Source organism: Echinops telfairi, unplaced genomic scaffold (assembly GCF_000313985.2).
Source record: "Echinops telfairi isolate 266 unplaced genomic scaffold, ASM31398v2 ScPeMD7_1;HRSCAF=3_0, whole genome shotgun sequence".
Lineage (NCBI taxonomy): Eukaryota > Metazoa > Chordata > Mammalia > Afrosoricida > Tenrecidae > Echinops > Echinops telfairi.
Window position 1 is genome coordinate 42,661,629 of NW_022103896.1, and position 22,391 is coordinate 42,684,019.

Consider the following 22,391-nt stretch of genomic DNA (forward strand, 5'->3'; position numbering starts at 1 on the left):
GATGATGGCGGCATATGTGCAAATATTCTTGACACACTGGAGGAATGCATGGATTATGGTAAGAGATGTAAGAACCCCCAATGAAAAGTATTTTAAAAAAACACACAATAAAGTATTATTTAAAAAAAAAGAAAACTGAAGGCTCACACTGCCATCTTTTAAGTGATTTTCTTGTCCAAATTTCCTCTTCCAGGTTAGGTTGATGGCACCATGAATGGCTTATTTAATAGTGGCTGGCTGGTTTGAAATAAAATAACTTTGTCTATACCATGAAATAACCTCAGATGCATCAGAAGACCCCCGCCTTCCCAATGATGGCCTTGTAGAAGGTCCAACTCTAAATTTCAGGACTGATTATTGGGTTTGCAACAGAATTCCAAGCCCAGGCTCCAGTTAAAAACCATATTGTAAACATCAGTCTCAGTAGGAATAATAACAATAAAGGAATTTTCCAGAGCTCTGACTGCTCAGGTAGTAAGCTAAGAGCACATTCCACCTCTAAGGTTAACTCCTGATAGGAGCTATCCTCATTCTAAGCTCACAGATAAGAGCACTGAGGCATAAGGAATTTGTCTGCAGTCACACAGTGAGCAGATTTTCACTTCCAGTCGGTCAGGTTCTACACCGATGGGCTTTCTTGTAAATGTATCAGGCTGCAGTCGGCTCCAGAGGAAGAGGTTGAGTTCTGACATGCTATAGCATCAGGAGCACACCTGCCTGAGTGCTGGGAAATCAACTTGCGGAGTTTATAGAGGTGGCTCGATAATCCGAAGGCAGGCAGTAGGGGAGGGTTTAAGACTCATTTGGGTTAAAGATGTAGCCTTCAAAGGCAAGGTCAGGGAAAACCGGAACTCCTGGGATGACTAGCAGGGACATGCACAGTTGAGATGCTCAGATATCAGAGACTGCCCAGAGCCAAAGGTGGGAACCATCTTTGCCGACAGCCGGAGACAAAGCAAAGACTGGAAAGTGACCCCTGCTAACACCAAAACCCAAGCCAGGCTTTTATCCTGGCCATCGACTCTGCCACCTTCCAAAGTGTGAGGCCAGCGAGCACCCCCACTTCTCGGGTGTTTTTTTAATGCAGCACTTTAAAAAGCACCTTCTAGTAGCATTACTCACTGCTGGGCCCTCCAGGCAGTCAGCCAGCAGGACTGCTAAGATCATCTTACTTTTTAATGAACAAAGAGGGGCTGGCATTGCTCGGTTAAGACATCGCAAGACTTGTGTCCACGTTGCCTAGACCCCTGCTCCACCCCCACCAACCCCACCCCAATTTGACCACTCTAGGAAGACATTACCCTGAAAGTCCTCAGAGCAAGGGGCGAGCCCTTGCTTCCATGGCAAGAACCTGCCCGGGCATGTGGGCGACGTGGCCTCTGGCACCCTGTGAACAGTCACTTTCTTTCAAGTCTGCTCCACCGATGCCACCTGCCAACAGCCTGGCACTCAGAGGTCTGTCATCGTTACAACATGAGATAACTAACGAAGGTGTCTTTCCCACGGGAGCGGGGGCGGGAGGGGGCCTCCTACCTCCCCCTTCTTTCCGATGTCATTCGTGCTTCAATGGTAGAGGGCTCGCCTTCCATACTGGAAACCTGGGTTTGACTCCAGACCAGTCCACCGCCACTAAGAGCTGCTAGGGTGTGGAACAGGGCTTAGTGGAGCTTCCTGAGAAGGAGGAAGAAAGGTCTGGAGATTGACTTGTGAAGATCATCCAGTCGAGACCTTCAAGATCCACAGCCTGAGCAGGAAACGGCCAGGGACTGGTGGGCATTCCGTTCCGGTGTGCAGGCTGGCTGTGAACCCAGGGCCTCGAGCTGGCGGCCGACAGTGATGAGAGCCTGGCTCTCGGGTTCAGTGGCTCATCTCCTTGCGCAGGAAGGAGCACAGTGGTTTTTGGTCTGGATGGTGGTTTTTCTTAGAAGGTACATATAAAACCCAAACCTGGAATGTCTCCATCCACCTCTGGACACTAGCAGACCACATAGCTTTCAAGCAGCCATTAAGAGCATGTTTAATTTCAAAAGGGACAGAAATGGAATGTCTTTGCCATGAGATGAGCTGATACTCAAAAAACTACCTCAAATGTTACAAAATCGGATCAGTGCTTGATTCACCAGAAAGTCATCGCTCTGACTAATTAAATTAAGGCCTGGCTGTTGCTGGCAGTTGCCATTTTAACGTAGTCTTGCGGGTAGAAAACCAGACTCACTGCCACGGAGTTGATTCTGACGCTTAGCGACCGACCCGAGTGAAGCGAGAACGAACTGCCCGAGAGTTTCGGCCTGCAGTTTCAGAGCAGTCTCCGTTCTCCCCGCCAGAGCGGCTAGCAGCCTACTGCGCCCAGAGACCACTCTGCCCCTGGGCTCCTTGGTCTTAGGGAAGAGGGGCAAATTCTTTGGACAATGTCAGAAATTGCCTTCCAAGAGCTACACACTTGTACCCTCTAGTGAGAATTCTGCCCCTGGGGAAGGCCCTCAGAGTTAAAAATTCACCTCCTGATTATTCTTCTGAACCTTTACATTCCTCTAGGAGAGTGGTTCTCAACCTGTGGGTTGTGACCCCTTTGGGGATCGAACAACCCTTTCCCAGGGTTTGCCTGATTCATAACAGTAGCAAAATGACAGTGATGAAGTAGCAATGAAAATAATTTTATGGTTGGGGGGTCACCACAACAGGAGGAACTGTATGAAAGGGTCGCGACATTAGAACCGCTGTGGGAAAACCCGGCAAAGGTGAATAAAACGATCTGCAAGCAAATTTTAAACCTAAGAAAACTGCGTACTGCCCCCAGTAAAAAAAGTTGCAGCACAGGGAGAGAGCAGACCATATTTTATCTTCTTTAAAACAAAAAAGTCTAACTCATTGCCATCGAGTCGATGCCGACTCTGAACGGGTGACCCTACAGGACAGGGTAGAACTGTCCCATGGGTTTTCGAGCCTGTAACTCTTTACAGGAGTAGAAAACTGTATCTTTCTCTCTTGGAGCGGCTGGTGGTCACAAACTGCTGACCTGACAGTTAGCAGCCCAACAAGTAACCACGACACCACCACCAGGGTCCCTCTCGTTCTTGAAGAAGACAGAAAGTAGACGTTCTAGATTGTCTTCAAACCTGTGATAATATAATTAGCAGTATCTTGAATCAGAGAAGTCAAATGTCCTCCCTCTACCCAAGAACACTGTGTTCTAATAACCTGGCATTGTGCGATGCTCACGTTCCTAACACAATCACTGAAGTCAAAATGGGTGCAAAAGCAAATGTGGTGAAGAAAGCTGATGGTGCCCGACTATTAATAGATATAGTGCCTGGGGCCTTAAAGGCTTGAAGTTAAACAAGCGGTTATCTAGCAGGGAAGCAACAGAGCCCACATGGAAGAAGCACACCAGCTTGTGTGTCCATAAGATCAGGAATCAGAAGACCCAAAAGAAGCAATCATATCAATGCGAATGAGGGGGGTCAGAGTGGAGACCCAAGTCCATCTGTAGACAAGTGGGCATCCCCTCACAGAAGGGTTACAAGGAAGGGATGAGCCAGCCAGAGTGTAATATATAGCACCAACGAAGCACACAACATTCCTCTAGTTCTTTAATGTTCCCACCACCACCATCATCATAACCGCAGTTCTACCTTACAAATCTGGCTAGACCAGAGCATGTACACCGGTACAGATAAGAGTTGTTGACACACAGAATTCAGGACAGAGAAACCACTTGAACAATAAGGGGAGTCGTGATACCATGAGGGTAAGCAGAAGGTGAGGGTAGAAGGCACAGAAAGGGGGAACCGATCACAACGATGGACACATAACCAGCCCCCTCTGAGGGGGATGAACAGAAATGTAGGTGAAGGAAGACAGCAGACAGTGTAAGATATGAAAACAACAATAATTTATAATTTATCAAGGGTTCAGAGGGGGGGGGGGGGGGGAGCTGATACCAAGGACTCACATAGGAAAAAAAAGTTTTGAAAATGATGATGGCAACGTAAATGTGCTTGATTCAGTTGATGTATGGATTGGTGCAAGACCTGTAAGAGGCCTACAATAAAAGGATAAGAAGAAAGAAGTCAAATGAGGAAGACAAATAAACTTAGCAAAAGTGGGAAGTGCCAGTATTTCCCGCTTTTCAAATACTACTTCAGAAGTGGAGAGTTGTGTTTTTCTTACAGACAAGAGAAAAAAACATTGCCAGAGTCACTTGTGAGTCACAGCGACCCTTGAGGGTAGAGATGAAGTGCCCGGTAGGGGGTGTTCCTAGGCTCTGCGTCTTGAAGGAAGCGGACGGTCACAGCCGGAGGTTAGAGCCACCAACGTTGGGCTGCTGGTCAAGGGCTTAACCACAGAACCTCCAAGGCTCCGAGGCAAGTACAGCGCCACTTCTGCAGCATCATTTCCAACCCATGGTGACAGTATAGGGCGGAGAATGCCCAACGGGCGCCGAGCCTTTTGGTTTACCACTGAGCATTCTCCCCCTGACACATCAGGGTTTCTAAATGAGGAAACCCACAGTCAGAGCGACCCTATAAAGGGTTCCCACGTCTGTAAAAATGAAGCAGACAGCCTCCTCTTTCTCTCCCGGAGCAGCTGCTGCGTTTGAATCACTGACCTTATGGTTAAAAGTCTAACTTTTACCTAATAATACCTAACAGGGGCTCCAGACAAGTAAACCAACCAAAAAAGAACAACAATAAATTCACTACCATTGAGGTGCTCAATCTGCCATGCTACCAGGGGTCCCCCAAACTAAACACACTGCCATCAAGTCAATTCCGATTGACGGTAACCTGGAAGGTTCCCAAGGCTGTAACTCTTGAAATCTGGACAGAAGAAGATAGCCTCCCCTTTGTCCCTAAAGGTACGTTGTAGTGAGCAGCCCCACACTAATCCATCTGTACTGCCAGGGCTCCACGTATCTCCAGTCACGTAGAAATACTCAGTGGCAACATTCTTGAGTGTGGAAACATTTACTATTCTTACACAAAGTGGGAAATGTGTCTCTTTAGAAAACAAATCTAGGTAAACATGGCATGTTTGCGATGTGCAAATGGTTACAAAAGGAGTAAGCGATCCCTTCCCTGATTACTGTTCCAATCCCTGCTGCCTACGAACCACCAGTCTTTTTCTATATCCACCTGCAATCTTTTTTACTTTTTATTGTCTTTTAGGTAGGGGGTACCATTTCAGATCATTTTTGTAGTCAACAACTCAAACAACCTATCAAACTTCCCACTAGCTTGTCCTGTCCCCACCACCTGCCTCCTTTCCCCTCCTCCTCCTCCTCTTATAGTATATTATCTCCCCTTCACCTAGCTGACACCAGTCTACCTGCTAGCCTGTGGCTTCTCTTCCCCCTTCACCCCCTGGAAGCCATCAATGTGTGCTTCTTTTGACATGAACAACCATTATCTTCATTTTCCCTTTTACAATAACAGTGGTCTCACACCACAGTTATCCTTTTGTGATTGACCTCCCGCAACATCATGTCCCCAACATCTATCCGTGTCATGGGGTGCTTCAGTTCCATCCTCATTCTCCAGCGGCGTGTAGGAACCCACCTGGAACATGTGGAGTGCATGAGCCCACGCACATGTGTGCGTGGGTGTGGGAATGTACAAGCAGGGTGTGCAAGGCAGTGCGGGTGGAGGGAAAGCAGGAGGGAAAGGAAACTCACTGCCATCACGTCAATCCCGACTCCGAGGAGAGAAGGAAATGAGAAGGGCGGGGCTCAGCTCCGTCTGCTAGCCACTGTCAGACCCATCAGCTCATGGGCAACAAGGCAGGGAGACACCTCCACCACGCCCCTTTGGCAAGATCACAAGCCTGCTAGGTACAGGCGACGTATGGAAGAGGACTGAAGGGTGAGGGAAACACGTCACCCAGGAAGAGAGACCAAAACCCAACCCAACAGAGTTCATGGAAAGTGTGACCAGGGCAACAACTCTCCGAGTAAAAGATAATGCTGGAAGGCAGGGTAGTGACACCAAGCTGACAAGAGGGAGCTGGGGGCCCTCCTGTGATGAACTGCCCCACCCCCACAGGTGTCAGGACGCTGAGCAGGCTGCTGGAGCACTTGTCTCATGGCTCCTCCCTGCCCTTCTCAGGGATCACCCACGCCGGAGGTGGAGAAAAGCACAAAAGGAAGCCAGGAGCACAGCCCCCCAGGAGAGGCGGAGCAGGCGCAGTGGACGCTGCGAGAGGAGGACTTCATTGGGGAATCTTAGAAAGGAGCAGGAGGCACTGAAGATGGGAAGGTAATCCCGACACTCAGGGCCTTGGGCCTCATCAGACGACATCTGCAGACAAGCCCCAGAAGGCAGCTCCTGCCAGAGCGTCACTGATGGCACGACTCTGAGTGACGACCCACCAAGACCAACCTTCTGGAATCCTGACTGACTTCCGCGGTGGCTCTGGACTCCGAAATAGGAAAGGAACAAGCACACAAAAGGAGGAACTTTACAAGACACGAAGAAGTAACCGCATGTACACGGAGCACCACATCTCGGTTTCCAGTCATACAAGAATCACATTGATTTAAGGGAGGGTTGCACAGCCGGGTCATGTAAATACGGTCAACAGGTTGTCTACCTCTCGAGAGTTGAACTGGCAAAGACGCCACCACCCACAGAAGGGCAGCAGCTGAGGCTGCTAATGGGCAACCCAAGACCTCGTGAGATCTGGTCTGTGGGGTCAGAGATGGAAGGTTTCATGGACAACTAGTTAAGAGGCTAAGCAACATGTTGAGTGTGTCTGATCTACCTCCAGAAGCTCCAGGGGTAGGTCCTGAGGTCTGCAAGCAGCCATCCAAAGCAAAACAATGGGGCTGTATTTTCCTGGAGCAGCAGCAGCAGGGAGGGGAGTCAAGAATAGGAGGAAAAAATGGAACATGTGGCAATGTTCCCCCTATCTTAAAACACTGTTGAGAAAAGGAGATGATCAAAGTATAGGCCCAAAATCCATGGAGAGATTAAACAGATTGACTGGATAGTGCCCTGCTACAACTACTGGACATGTTGACCACAAATTCTACAGAAGGATATTCATCAAAAGGGACACGTAGAGCAGAAGTTCAAATTCTCAAAGAACCCAGAGCAGCTAGACAAATCCCTAAAACTATTTCCCTGAGATAAGCAGAGAACTCTAACCAAATACATCCCCCGGAATTCTTTTTAAAATCAAACAAGACTTTAGCTTACCTAGTAAACACGACTGCCTGGAGCACTGAGGTAGTTAGTTTACTGTGCCAACCTGGCAGATAAACACATGTGGGGTTCATTGAAGGGCAGAGGGATAAATGGCTCAGTGACCCTCGCCTTTCTAGTTCTCAGGTCTCTTGCTTTCTGATGGTCGCACCAGGGTGCAGCTGCCTTAGCCAGTTCCCTGCTTTAGCTGGCAAGGCTCACTTCCTGCAAGACATCCCTGAGGAGAAGCCACATGGACCTACCCCGATGCAGCCCCGGGTGCTGGAGCAGCTGTGTGGAGACCCCTGCCAGCGCTGAGATGCTTACACATTCCCTGACTCAGCTTTCCTCCTGCAGTCGGTGTCATTGCGTGTTTTGTGAGATGGAGAAGGACTTTGTGGATTGGTATCGGACATATGGGTTAATGGGTTAATGTTGGGCTTGTGGGCTTGGCCAGCACTGGGTTGGGATGTTTTCTTGATGTGCAGTTAAACCTTTATATAAAACTCTCTCTTATATATGAGTTGCTGTGGATTTGTTTCTCTAAAGTACCCAGACTAACACAAGCACTGTGCTCTTTTGCTGAAGCACCCAGACCTTCAGTGGTCTCTTTGTGAGGGCAAGCATCAAGCAGGGCCGTTCCACAGAACTATTTGTTCTTAGTCTGGGGCCAGAATGACGTATGAGCCCCAAACTCATTTGTCTATCTATGGATCCTCTGTATCTCTGGTTCACCTTAGAGACATCATTGTCATTTTATGTTAAGAGAACATTATCAGTCATCCTCCTGCAGCTGAAGGTCATTCTACTGAGAGAGTCATACATTTAGCCAATGGGATGGAATTTAAATCACTGTTGAGAAAAGGAGATGATACAAGTGTAGGCCTGAAATCCATGGGTCTAGTGACCTGGACAGATTGAACTCCTACGTGACTGAACACTGTTTACACAAACAGCATTGATTGGTGATAGGGCAAAAATTCCAGTAACATTGGTTCATAAAGGCAGCACCACACCTATCAGATGAATACATACGGTGTTCTTTTAAGAACCATATGGGAACTCTTGAAAGAAGAGATTGAAAACAGCGGGAGCAGTGAGCGTATGTTCAGGAAGGAGGGCGCGTTGGAAAAGAAGGCTGGGGAGGGGTTGCGCCTGAAGAAGTCATCAATGTCACTGAAACGACCAGGTCCAAACTGTTGAACCGGTTCTGTTATGTGAATTTCTCAACAGGGATAACAAAAAAAATAATATATCATCAAAACAGCCAAAAGCAAAAGCACCACCACCAAAAATAAACTAAGAACTCGGCAATAAATTAACATAGCCAAGGGAAGCTTAAGAGTTAAAAGACTGCACCTGATACCCTTTGGAATGAGCAGTTACCTGAGCCTGAACTGTGCTTTGATACAAGTTTATTCAGGGGATGAGGAGGGAAGATAGGTCAGGAGGAGACGGGACGGGACGGGAAAGAAGCAGGAAGGGAGGGCAAAGACCAACCACGGTCATGGCTGCAGGTGGGGCTCAAGAAGCACTCAGCAGACACTCTTGAGGACACAAGGGCACAAAGACTTGAAGGCTGGGGAGGAGAGCAAGCCGTCTGCTACCTGAATAGTCACCTCCTCCCCTTTTCCAATTCCTAGCACCTGCCCCTGGGACTTTGGGGGCAGTCAGCCTAATGTTGGGGTCTGAGCTCAGGCCACCAGTCCGAGCCTTCACAAGGACCAGGCATGGGGACTGGGTTTCATGCTGCAACTGGCTACCCCCTCTGCAGAGCCACACTGGAGGAGGTGGGCTGTATCCTCCCCATACGGCCCTTCGAATCTCTGCTAAGAGGTGGGAGGGAAAGAAGAGTTGACCAAGAGCGACTCTTATTTGCAGAAAGAAGTCTACAGCTATTTTGACCCTGCCAGCTCTTCCTAGGAAACCCATTCTATAGCAGGGTCAGTAGGAAATCATTCTGCACCCATCCATCTCATCACATGCACCTTCACGGCCCGGTGGCGACAGTGTCAGAGCCTACACTCCTCAAGCAGGGGCAGACAACGCTTACGGAAAGAAATGTCACTGAAAAGGTGGGCTGTGAAAGCCAGACCAATGGAAGAGTTCAGGGAACCAACCCAGATCGTCCGGCCATCGAGAGACTCCTTCCCTCGGGGCCTCAAGAGCCAGGGTGTTCTTACTGAAGGGTTCTTTCCTGCCGCTTAGACTACCAGCAAACGCGACCCCCTGGCAAGCACTGTGCTATGTAAGTCAGCACAGAGAACAAAGTTCTACTGCCGCCATCTTGGAAGTCTGAAGGCCGTGCTAAGATAACGTTTCAAGCATCCATCAGTGTCTTTTATCGTGAACTGAAGCTATTACCGATGAGGATCTTCTACACTGTATGGGAAGGGGTAGGAGAAATGCATGTTGTTTATTTATTAAAATTGTTTTAAATTTTAATAAATCATTTTATTGGGGGCTCTTACAGCTCTTATAACAATCCGGGCATCAATTATATCAAGTACATTTGTACATATGTTGCCATCATCATTTCCAACACATTTTCTTTCTACTTAAGCCCTTGCTATCAGCTCTTTTTGTCCCCTCCCTCCCGCCCTTGTGAACCCCGCAGATGGTGTAAAATACGAAAATTTAAAAAAATAATCAGTAATTTATAAATCATCGAGAAATGCATGTTTTAAAGCATGATATTTAAAAGCTGAGTGGGGGCTGTAGACCGCCGTTCATCAGTAGACTGAAGAATAATTTCGAAACAGCATCAATGTACACTAACTGGCGTACAGAGCATGAGGAGTGATAACACAGAACAGGCACCGAATATTCTAGGGAGGAAGCACTGAGCGGGACTATGGACAAACTAAAGTGACAACTAAAGGAGAAAGTCATGGATTTTTAGGACAGCAGAAACCCAAACTTGGTTTTCAAAAAAAAAAAAAAAGAGGCTTTGCCTAACTATCACGACGAGGGGAGCGAAAACTCCCAGTAATTCTTGTTGTTTGCCCCACGCACTCTGAAAGGAATTATATCCTGAATGCATAACGATTTAAAAGAGTTCACTGTGATCAGAGATCACTTGAGACAACAAACGACTTAAGTAATACTTACTACAGCGCTGACCTCGTCCTTAGTGAAAAGAAGGTGTAACTCAGCAGTAATGGAGTATTTCATTACTCAACTGATAATAAAAACAGCAGCCAGGGTAGTAGCTGACACTTACTGAGAGCTGCCAGTCTGTCGGTCCCTGTTCAAAGCCATCAGCATGCATTCACATTCAGCTAGCCCTTGCAGCAGGACCTACCGTGAAGCCATTTTACAGATCACAAACCGAGGCACCAAGCGCCCGGGAACTCGGCAGGGTCGCAGAGCTGGGGAGCCACAGGACCGGCAGCCTGATCTTCCAGAGCCTGTGTGACGCTGGCTACTACACGAAACTCAGCCTCTGTCTTTCTTACTCGGCCTATCTGACAAACGCCAGGAGAGCCCAAAGCACAGAAGCCATGTGCCGGGTGCCATGACCACTTACCATTGGGAAAAGCTAACACGCTGATGATGAGAAAGAAAAAAATGACAGAGAGGATGCCCTTCCAGATGTTGTCTTCTGGGCCAGAATCATCCCTGAAAATAGAAAGAAAACAAAACATTGAGGATTCCTCGTCAGACCAAACTAGTAGACCTCAGAGTCATTGTTCTACATGATAAAAGTGGGGCGCTGCTCACTCTTTGTTATGAGTGAAATCACACACACAACTTCTTTGCCATGATCATTTCCCCAAATAAAAACATCTGATAACACAGTCTAGTTCGTGTCGGGCAGGCAACTGCCACACTCATGCACCAAGATGCTCAGACGCGTATTTGGAATCCATGGTTCTTTTAGAGAATATTCAGGGTGGCAAAAGGAAGGCTTATTTTGAAATGCTTTTTGCTTTTAAGGCGAAGGAAAGATGACTTCCATGAAGTCATAGAACCCAAGTACCAGACCGAGGCTGTGGCCAATGCACTTTTGGGGATCACGCAGGAAGAAGGCAATCAAGGCGCTCTCCTGGGAGAGCTTCACGTGACCTGGCATCTCTCTCCTGTCTTTGCTCCCAATTGCCTGTTTCATCTTTCTTACAACGCAAAAGAAATTGATTCAAAAGATGCCCTACACCCATCCTGCCTCATGAACATAACAGACCACCTGTTCCCAAATGGGATCAGAACCGCAGGCACTGCAGTTAAGATTCACACCCGGGGATTCCATCAGGCTGCAAACAGTTCAGTCCCGGCCAAGGACACCTGTCACCTTGCACAGGACCTGCTACGTATTTCCTGCTTGGCCCAAAATCCCACCAGCATGAGATGTGGTGGTTGCTATACAACATGTGTGCTCCATCTTTTGGGGGGATGTCACAATGACCTGAACATTCCAAGCACTCTCCAGGCTGGTACTGTACTTAGCTGCCCCGCAATTCTGCAGGGATGGCAGAGTGAGCATTATCTTTCCTTGAAGGAAGTGAAACTCTGGCGTAATCCCACCCACCGTGGCCGAGTGGGAGGATGGCGGTGCAGCACTTCCAGCTGGCTGGCTCCATTTGGAGACGGTTACATTCACCAATTTGACATAAGCATGCACACTTAGGAAACTGGGCTCCTCTTACCTGCTACACTTCACAAGTACCTGGGGCGCTTGCTAATGGACACACCCCTGACCACTAACAGTACACCTACTTAATTAACAGTTACAGCAACGCTGTCATTTCAGCTAGTATTGGACACCGCTCCATTCCTGTCCTCCCCATCCCCCCATTCCTGCCTTTGCACTCAGCATAGTGCTTAGTACATAGCAGACATTCTAAATATAGTGGATGCAAGAATGCGCGAGGTAACAGGCAAACACAGAGACAAGCTTATTGGTGGTGGGGGTGAAGGAGATGGGCAGTTTCGACTTCACAGGTTGAGTTCCTGCTGGTGGTAATGAAACCCACCCATCGAGTTGACTCCAACTCAGATTATCCCTACGTAGGGTTTTAGAAGGTGTAAATCTTTACAGGGACAGGCAGCCTCATCTTTCTTCCTTGGAGATGCTGGTGGGTTTGAACCACTCTGTGGTTAACAATCCAACATTTAACTGGCATTGCCACCAGGGCTCCTCGAGGGTGATCAAAACTTTTTCGAATGCATAGTAGAGATGGGGCAACTGCCTGGTGAAGGCAGTGAACGCTTCTCAAATGTACACTTACAAGTAGTTAACACGATACACTTTTGTTTTAGATGTGTGTGTGTACATATATATATTCACAGTAAGAAGAAAACCGAATGAGCAAAAGGATGAGGCTGAGTGGGCCAAGCAACGCAGGAACCGTGAAGCGGTCAGAGCCCAAAGCAGCAGGGTTTGCCCACAGGGCCTTTCCTGCCCCTCTACAGAGGGTCAGCAGAGATCAATAGAGGTATCTGCAAAGAATCCTTCTGGCAAACACCCAGAGATGAAAGACTGTCCTGAAAGTAGAAAAATACTATTTTTTTTTAAGCCTAGAGGTTAAAAAAAGAAAGATTTTAACATCTGACCATAAAAACGTTTAGATAGATTCTGTGTCCATGTTAAAACCAGACTCCAGGCGGTGAGTCTAACACCTCGGGAAAAGTTGCAAGTCCTGCCCATTCTCTCTGGGTCTCCGGAGGAGCTTTCTCCCAGAATGCCATGCCACCACGACCTCACCATGTGCACTGCTGCTAAATGGCTCATTTCCTCCTCCTCCCATCACCACCATCATTTATTCATCTCTAGCAGGTCTCCTTGAAACACAGATATCTGCCAAAAAACAAACCTATTGGGTCTTTTTTCATAAACCAGTCACTAGGAGCCCTGGTGGTGCCATGGTTGTTGGGCTGCTAACCACAATGTCAGCAGTTTGAAACCAAAGGCAGGGCTATTTTTTCTTGGAAAAAATAGGGTCACTATGGATCAGCATCAAATCAATGGCAGTGAGTTTAAGAGTTATTAGTCAGTGCTAAGGATCCCCAATGGAAAATCCCATTCCGAGTTTCAAAGCGGAGCTTTGATATCATCTATGAATGCTCCATTCACTTCATTTTATACAAAGTGGTGACCCCTGCTCCCCCTGTAGCCCTATCTTCTCACCACCACCACCACCACCACCACCTCCTGTTAAGAATTACAGAAGAGGATGGGATCATTTTTCTTTGGGAGAAATGGATAACAGATTTCTTGCATTAGATTCATTTGGATTTACTAGGTGCCTGTCCTCGGGGCTGTGGGGGCAGTGATGGTGCCAAGGTACTTCTTGCCCCCATGCAGGAGATGCAAGTTTGACTCCACCCAGTACAGCGCGTGGGCATGTATGTTGGTAGGATGTTGAACAAGTTTCAGCTTGGCTGCCAGACTAAGGTGCACTAGGAAGAAAGGCCTGGTGATCCACATCCAAAAATCAGCCAATAAAAACCCTATGGACCACAGTCATCCAATCTGTAGCTGGTCAGGGGATACCTCAGGCCCAGGCGTTGGTTGTGACATTGTGCAATGTGTGTCAGGGCTGACTCAATGGGCACCAATTGCACAGGGAATACTGGGAAATTAAGCTAACCTGTGTCCTCAAGTGACTTGAGAGAGGACCCAGTGTTGCAATGAGAAACCTTAATAAAGGCAACTGGAGACATGTGAACATTGCTTTCCCTGTGCATCCTGGGATAAAAATGAAAGGTGTCCTGGGTGGGGCACAGTCACCATGGCCAGGAACTTGAGGGGTCATGGGGCTGGCCAACAGAGCCAGGAGCCATAGGTTCTTTCCAGTCAGAACCCGTGGCCCTGTGGGTCATCGGGGCCTGCTGGGTGTGTGACAGCAGAAGCAGGCAGGCTCTAGAATGCAAGTCCAGCCAGCCCTTTGCTACAGCTGATGAGAGCCCACACAGTATGCCAAGGGCACATGAGCTCACGATTTTGCTGTAAAAAGGTCATGGGGGGACAGCAGTGTGGAGGAGGGATAGATGGGATGGAAACGGAACTGAGGCCAGGCCATTCCAAAGGGGGAAGGGCAGTGCTGAGCTCAGGCCTGGAAATGGAGAAGCGAGATAGCTGCTAAGGAAGCTATTAAGCTTTTAGAGGTTTATGGTGCCTGGCAAAGATGTGCTGCTCGATGTGAGACTTGGCCTGGATGGAACTCGGAATGCTGAACTTTTAGAGCGAATTTCCTGGGTTGCCAGACCCGAGGGTTGAGGAGGCAACCCAGCCAGACTTCCTGGCTTCGGATTCATTGAGATGCACAAACTCCCAACATCCGGGGCCACAGAATCATGGTTCTATTTTCAGCTGCCACTAGGCTGACTGCCACTCAAGGCATCCCCGTATGTGCAGAGTAGAACTGTGCCCAACCGGGTTTTCGAGGCAGCTCTGATCTGGCTGCTGAGGAGACTGGGTGGTGGGAACTTGCCTCACCATTGATGCCACCTCGGTATTGAATCTCCACGTAAGCAGATTCTACATCTGGTGATAGGATTCTGTTTAAAATGCTAGGTACAATTATTTAAAAATAGATGCACATGAATGAAGACGGCTCACTAAGGAGTGTTGAGAGGCGATGGTTTCTCGGCAGTTCTCCCTTGTAGTCAAATCTACTCCATTGTAACCAAATAACAAATATTTAAGGACCTACAGAAGTCTAATGAAATTAACGGCGCATTTTTCCTTTCTGTTACCCAAACTTGAGATTGCTCCTATTGTATTCACTCACTGCCATCGAGCTCATTCCAACTCACAGGGAGCCTAGAGGACAGAGTAGAACTAACCGTGTGAGCGTCCCAGACTCTAAATCTTCATGGGGGTGGAAAGCCTCATTTTCCTCCCTTGGAGCGGCTGGTGGTTTCGAACTGCTGACTTTGCACTTACAGCCCAACAAGTAGCCACTATGCCACAACTGTATTAGGGATATTAAATTCCCAACTTTTTTTTAATAAATAACTTTATTGGGGCTTTTATAACAATCTATACAATTGTATCAAGCACATTTGTACATATGTTGTCATCATTTCCAAAACATTTCTTTCTACTCAAGCCCTTATACCCAACATTAAGGTATATATTAGATAAAATTTTAAAGTACGATTCAGGTAGTCACTTGGGAGCAGACATGCTAAAGATGCATGCTGACTGCCCCCCACCCCGGGCACGCAGCCCAATGACAAGGTAGTCCTTGTCCATGTGCAGGGTTTGTTTGCATTGGCTCAGTATACAGTCCCTCTAGATCAGCGGTTCTCAACCTGTTGGGTTGCAACCCCTTTGGGGGCGGGGGGGTCGACCGACCCTTTCACAGGGGTCATTCGATTCATAACAGTAGCAAAATTACGGTTATGAAGTAGCAATGGAAATAATTTTATGGTTGGGGGGGTCACCACAACATGAGGAACTATATTAAAAGGTCTGGCATTAGAAGGTTGAGAACCACTGCTACTCACTCAATATTGTTGGTGCCGGGGAGAGAGAACAAGATGACTTAAAAGAAATAACCAAATCAGGGGTTATCAGGAGACTTTTTCCAAGGGAAATGCAAATGGTCCAAGCAAAGAGTCTTTCCTGGTGGAGAAAGAGGAACCCTCATGGTACAGTGGGTGCTAACTAAGCGCAAGGACAGTGGTTCAAACCTACCAGCTGCTCCACAGGAGAAAGAGGTGGTAGTCAGCTTCTATAAACATCTATAGACTTGGAAATCCAATGGGGCAGTTCTACTCGGTCCTAAGGGAAGACATGGTGAGTTGGAATTGACTTGATGGCAATGGGTTTGATTGGGTTTGGTATAATTTCACATAAAACTCATTGTCCCGGAGTTGACTCATAATGACTTTGTGGGTCAGAGCAAAAACCACCTCTTTTGGGTTTCTGAGGCTCTATCTCTTTAAGGGAGCAGAAAGCCTGATGCTTCCAATAGGTTCGAATTGTTGACCTTGCCCCACCAGGGTTCTGCTGATTTTATATAAGGTAAGATGCATTATTTGGGCAAGTGGTGAACTATTTAAGTACTTAGCGCTAATGAATTGGGTGGAAATTTTTAATGGTTTTATTGACATAATTCACATACTTTACAACTCAATGATTTAAACATATTAAAAAGAGTTGTCAGGGGTGGTTGGTAGGAAATGGGGAGCTAATAACAATGAGTACAGAAAGGTAAAAATGTTCTAAAACTGTTTTAATATGACTGAACTATTGAACTGTGTAATATGTGAATTATATGCCAATGAAACTCTGCCACTGAATCATGCCAACTTATAGTGACTATATAGGACAGGGCAGCACTGCCCCTGTGAGTTTCTGAAACTGTAACTCTTTACATGTGTACAAAGCCCGTCTGTCTTCCTTGGAGTGGCTGGTGTTTTTGAACCGCCGGCCTTGCAGGCTGCAGCCCAATGAGTAACCAATACACCATCAGGGTTCCTTTCTATGTCAATAAAACTTTTTGAAAAAGGTTTTTACAATCATCACCACATTCAATTTTAGAGCATGTTCTTCATTCTTGTACTCATTGACTCCCCATTTCCCCCCCAACATCCCCTGCCATAACCCAAAGAAATTATTACTCTAGTTATTGTCTCTGTAGATGAGGCAGTTAGTTTACTGTGCCAACCTGGCCGATAAACACATGTGGGGTTCATTGAAGGGCGGAGAGATAAATGGCTCAGTGAGCCTCACCTTTCTAGTTCTCGGGTCTCTTGCTTTCTGATGGTCGGACCAGGGTGCAGCTGCCTTAGCCAGTTCCCTGCTTTAGCTGGCAAGGCTCACTTCCTGCAAGACATCCCTGAGGAGAAGCCACATGGACCTAACCCCGATGCAGCCATGGGTGCTGGAGCAGCTGTGTGGAGACCCCTGCCAGCACTGAGATGCTTGCAAGTTCAGTGACTTGGCTTTCCTCCTGCAGTCGGCATCATTGTGTCTGTTTTGTGAGATGGAGGAGGACTTTGTGGACTGGTGTTGGACATATGGGTTAATGTTGGACTTGTGGGCTTGGGCAGCACTGGGCTGGGATGTTTTCTTGATGCACATTTAACCTTTATACAAACTCTCTCTTATACATGAGCTTCTGTGGATTTGTTTCTTTAAAGTACCTAGACTAATACAATAGATTTACCTGGGGTTCATATAAAGAAAATCACATATATATCCCAAACCAGAAACAACAAAACAGAAAACCCTCAACCCAAAAGAAAATAAAAAATAATAAAAACTAGAACAAATTTAAAATGGATTAAAAAGGGAGTAACAAATAATAAAGTGTTAACTATTATCCTAACTCCATATGCATTAATACACTTTCCAATGCCCTCTGACTGATAGCAAGACTATTCCTATCTCTGCTGATGGCCAGAGAGGACATAATGGAGGCTTAATCCACATGGGAACTCTGTAAATGGATTTTGAGCCTTCACTGTCTTCCATAGCCTTCTCAAAACCAGGTGCTCATGATTTAAGCTCTCATACAATTTCTTCTTCTGGTCTTGTTTTTATAAAATACAATCCTTGGTTCACACAGACTGATGTGCTTCTTTCATGTGGACTTAGCTGACACCTCACTTAGAGGGCTGCTGGTTTTAAGACAAGCCTTTCAGACCCCAGATGTTATTCTTTCTGATCGTTGGGCACCATCTCATTTCTTCACTACAGTTTGCTGTAGCACCTCTATTTTCAGTGATCTCTTCATGAAGGCAACTATTTAGTAGGGCTACATCCTAAAGGCTAATTGTTCTTAGATTGGAGCTTACAATGAAGTGCAAACTCAAAAGCCGTTCATATATGTACATTTTATATATATCCCTGGTCCATTTTAGAGACAGCATTATTTTTTTGGATAATTTTATAAATCATCCCTATGGGGCATATAATTCTATTGATAGTATCATTAATTTAGTTCCTGGTATATAATTTAAAATACAGTGGAGAAAAGGGAAGTACACATGTATGACAGCTTTTTAGACTAAAATACATAGATTATTGACTTGTATAGATTAAAAACTTAAGTGACTGAACACGATTAACACAATGAGGTCGGAGGTACGGGAAAACTGGCAATAAGGCTCATTCGTTAAGGCAGCACTATGCCTGTGGGACTGAACCCTGTCATCTAACAGCACGGACAGTATGAAAACACCAAGTACATGGCAGTTTTAAGGTGACAATTACTGGGCACGCTCAAAATAAGAGAGTTGAACTGAAGTTCAGTGGCTTCCAACCAAATGGTGATTGAACCCACAGCAGCTCTGAAGGGGAAGACCAGATAGCCTGGGGGAAGTTCTACTCCGTCACGGCACATGCTCTCAGGGGCGTTCTACCGTGAGGGCAGCTATCACCAAGGAAGACAGCAAGGGAAAGGAAGTGCAGGGGGCCTAAGGCCCCAGGTTAGAACTGTGGCTCGTGGATTCGCTGGAGAGTTGGTGTGATAAGGGAATGTAAGTAGGCCTTTCCTCTGTCCTGAGCTGTCTCTGTGGTCTTTTATCCAGGAGAAACCTAGCAGAGACAAGTGGATAACCCCGTAGGAGTGGCACTTCTGCAAGGAGACAATCTACCCAGGTTAACTAGTGCAGAGCAGTTAAGTCCATTGAGACCCATGCTGACCCCATCTTTTGCAGAGCAGAATGGTGCTCCAGCGGGTTTTCCTGCTGTGACTTTTCTTAAACAAACCACTAGGCTTTTGTCCTGAGACACCTGTGGATGGGTTTGATCCTATAACCTTACAGTTGGTAATCAGGTGCTTAGATTTCTGTTAATCAAATGCTCACAGAGGCTGGTTTCACTGCTGAGCGTCTCTTGAGAAGGTGGGCTGCTATCAATGTGCTTTGGGATTTAAGTCTTTTCAAATCTGAAGCTTGACTGAAACAGAGGCCAGTATTTCCAAGTTTATCAATTTCTGAAAACAGAGTAAATATACAGGTACCTCAGTAATTATACTGAGCTCCAGGCGAAGGTTTGCCTTGCCCGACCTTGGCTGAATAAATTTAAAAACAAACATATAAACCAAAGTGTCTAATCATAAAAACTCATCCTAAAATCGGACTGTGTTTTCCAAACTTAGGGAAAAATACTTTATTTTCTGAAGGTGACAGGGGCAGGAGATTTGAACAGGAACAGGAGGTTTAACATGAATTGGCCCAGTTACTATTTAACAAAAGAACTACTTGACAAATCTAAACTTGCCTCAGACTCCTGGGGGAGCTCTGTAATCCCTCTCAATCCTAAACTCTCCCTGGGTCTCTATATCCAGGTACTTTTTCTCAAATACTGGTAAAACGATACCTTAAAGTAGTCTTATCTCCTGTTCTTAGACCACTGGTCTTTGCAAAACACACTTTTAGATTTATGTCTATAAAACTGCTAGTGGACTAAAAGCCCTGTTACAAAATACAGAGAAGGTAATCAATCATTACTAGAGATAATCACCAGGAAGGGCACAGAGTAAACAGCCTTCACCTAAGCCACTACTCACCATCTCTATGGAGTAAGACACTCAAACTCTAAGCCTCGTGGCCATCAAGTGGACTGTGACTCAGTGACTCCAGAACAGCCCACCAGGGCTCCATTCTGCCAAAGCGATAGAAAAATTGTAGTGGTGAAAGTATAATAAATGTGAATTGTAAGAACTTGTCATTAAGTAATAGAAAAACCAATCGGAATCTCAGAGCAGTACGTGGTCTCTATAATTTCACACAATGAACCCTAGCGGTGGAGTGGTTATGCATGTGGTTGCTACCTGCAAGGTCAACACTTGGAAACCACCAGTCACTATGTTGGAGGAGGAGGCTGGAGGAGGTAAAGAGTTAGGTTCGTGAAGAGTTACAGTTTCAGAAACCCACAAGGCCAGGTCTACCCTGTCCTACAGGATCCCCATTAGTGAGAAGTGAGCCCATGACACTGAGTCAGGTTTTGCTTGGTTTTATATCATTGTTACCACTTGTAGAAAAGGACATAGTCAGAGATTCAGATAATTCTTCTTCTATTACTTTTGACAATCTCATATTCGGTTCTAGTACTTTCATCACTATAATTTGTCACCTGCTTTGGCAGAACGGAGCCCTGGTAGAGTAGTGGTTAGTATCTGGGCTGCTAACCACAACTATAGCAGATCGAAACCACCAAATGCTCTGGGGGGAAAAGATGAGGCTTTCTACTCCCCTGAAGCCCCAAGACCTCACTGGGACAATTCTATCCTATCCCGTAGGGTTGCTACGAGTCGTAATTGGATGGCAGCGAGTTTGGTTTGGTTGACAGAATTGGAGCCCGGGTGGCATCGTGGGCTACTCATTGGATGGGATGCTAACCACAAGGTCGCATTTAGAAGTTGTATCCTCTGCTCACTAACAGAACTTCCCTCCCAATCCTTGTAACCACTGAATATAGCCCTTTACCCTTTTGCTGGCCCCGATTAAGAACCACTAGGCCTTTGGCAGGATAAGGTTGACGATTCCTACTCCCTTAAAGAGTTAGTTCTCAGAAACCCACAGGGGCAGTTCTACTCTGTCTTATATGAGTTGGAATTGACTCAATGGCAGAGAATTTGGAGTTTGGGAGGGGACAACACACTGGAAGTGGGGAAATTCCAGATTATGGCCTTCTGTATTATAAATGGGCATTTAAAAAATCTAAGGTAAAAAGTTGGCATGAGCTGCTCATTCTTGTTTCTCATTACTTAAAATAACTACTGCTATCATTTCCGTAGACGCACCCTCACTAATTTCATCACTGCTGGCCCCCTGTGCCACCAGGGCTGCTTAAGAGATGTTACAGGCCCTAAACTGAGCTAATAAAAAACAGGCTTGTATGATATTTAATCAAAACGATATCGACATCTCCCATATCTCTATTCTTCTCGATTACAGAGCATACTGCTTCCTCATTCAAGGAGAACAACATCATTTATAGAGCACTGACCTGAGCACAACACTGCACTACTCAAGGATGGTCTTTTAAGCCACAATGGTGTGGGGTAGGCATGCCATGCTTTCCACAAAGAGGTTCATTCCAAAAAACCTAGAAATTCTTGTGAAGAACGATGGTATGTATCCTTGTTATGATTCAGTGAAATACCCATTTCCTGGGCTGGGAATTAGAAGATGGGCAAGCACGTGTTCAGTGATATACATGATGTGGATGGCAAGAGTGGAGCTGGCACGAGACCGGAAGACATGAAAGGTTCCGCCTACCATTCTAGAAAGTCTTCATCTCAACAGGACCTTAAAGATGGATCTTTACCAAAAGGAGGAAACCACACTCACTGGATACACTGACACTGGAGAAACCCCCAAAGCTACAGCCCGGAAACAACTTTTGAAATGTTGCATCAAAACTCTCCTACAAAGTCATCTTTAAACAAAAGGACAAGCTATCTCTATAAATAAGGTCTGCCTTGAGAGCGTGGCACACACGAGATTGTACTGAGAGCAATAATTCTAAAATGCATATGGGAACGCTAAGGGGCAGGAGTATAAGTTGACAGTGGTGAGACCCTGGGTAGAGGTGACACTATGACAAAGGGAGCCACCGTCAGTGAACTGTTCATGTAAGTTATTAAACGGGTGCAGATTTTGTTGTGTTTGTTTCCAACCAAAATAAAGTTGGGATAGGTAGATGGTATGAACAGGTGTATAGTAGGCATGCTTTGCGTGTGTGCGCATGCGCACGGGTGTTCACGCACTTGTCTTCAAGGGGACAAGAGCGTTTGTAAGTTCGATTCACACCTACACAATATAAGCCACTGACTACATACCAGGCTCCTCTATACACGTTGTTTCCCTATCTCTTTTAGCACACACATTAGGTAAACCAGGCAGGGTGTGAGCACTGGTGGGTGGTCTTGAAGCACCGTTGCAGGAGATCAGCTGTGCTGTAGTGTGTGTCTAGGAAGGCAGTTCGTGGGGTGGCATATAGGGAGGTTTTGTGTGAGGATGGGGACAGCGTTTTGTTACCTGACTTGCTGCGTGGGGAAGGAAGGCTTGGGGCACCACACGTGTGCATTCTGTGTGCATGGGGTGGAGGGCTGAATCCTGGAGGGGGGGTGGTTCCACGGGAAGGGTCTGGGCGCGTGTGGTGCTGTGGTCTGCTGGTGGTATTGACTGTGGTTTTACAGCAGTGTGTGTGTGTGTGTACCGCGCGTGTGCTGAGAATGGTGCATTCGAGATGATTCATGCGGTCGGCTGGAGGGGATGCAGAGGACTGGGCTGCGTCGTGAT

At 46.6% G+C, this 22,391-nt stretch overlaps 1 protein-coding gene across 1 annotated transcript in view; it reads right to left on the minus strand.

Moving 5' to 3' along the window:
* PTDSS1 (phosphatidylserine synthase 1) overlaps positions 1-11,256 on the minus strand; it is a 45,931-nt gene extending 34,675 nt beyond the window's left edge. Inside the window, exons 1-2 of the mRNA XM_030888556.2 lie at positions 11,189-11,256; positions 10,711-10,802 (exon numbers count right to left, since the gene is read on the minus strand). Of these exons, the coding sequence (XP_030744416.2) occupies positions 10,711-10,802; positions 11,189-11,256 (160 nt within the window). The remainder of the gene's footprint in view (positions 1-10,710; positions 10,803-11,188) is intronic.
* Positions 11,257-22,391: the final 11,135 nt, after the last annotated feature.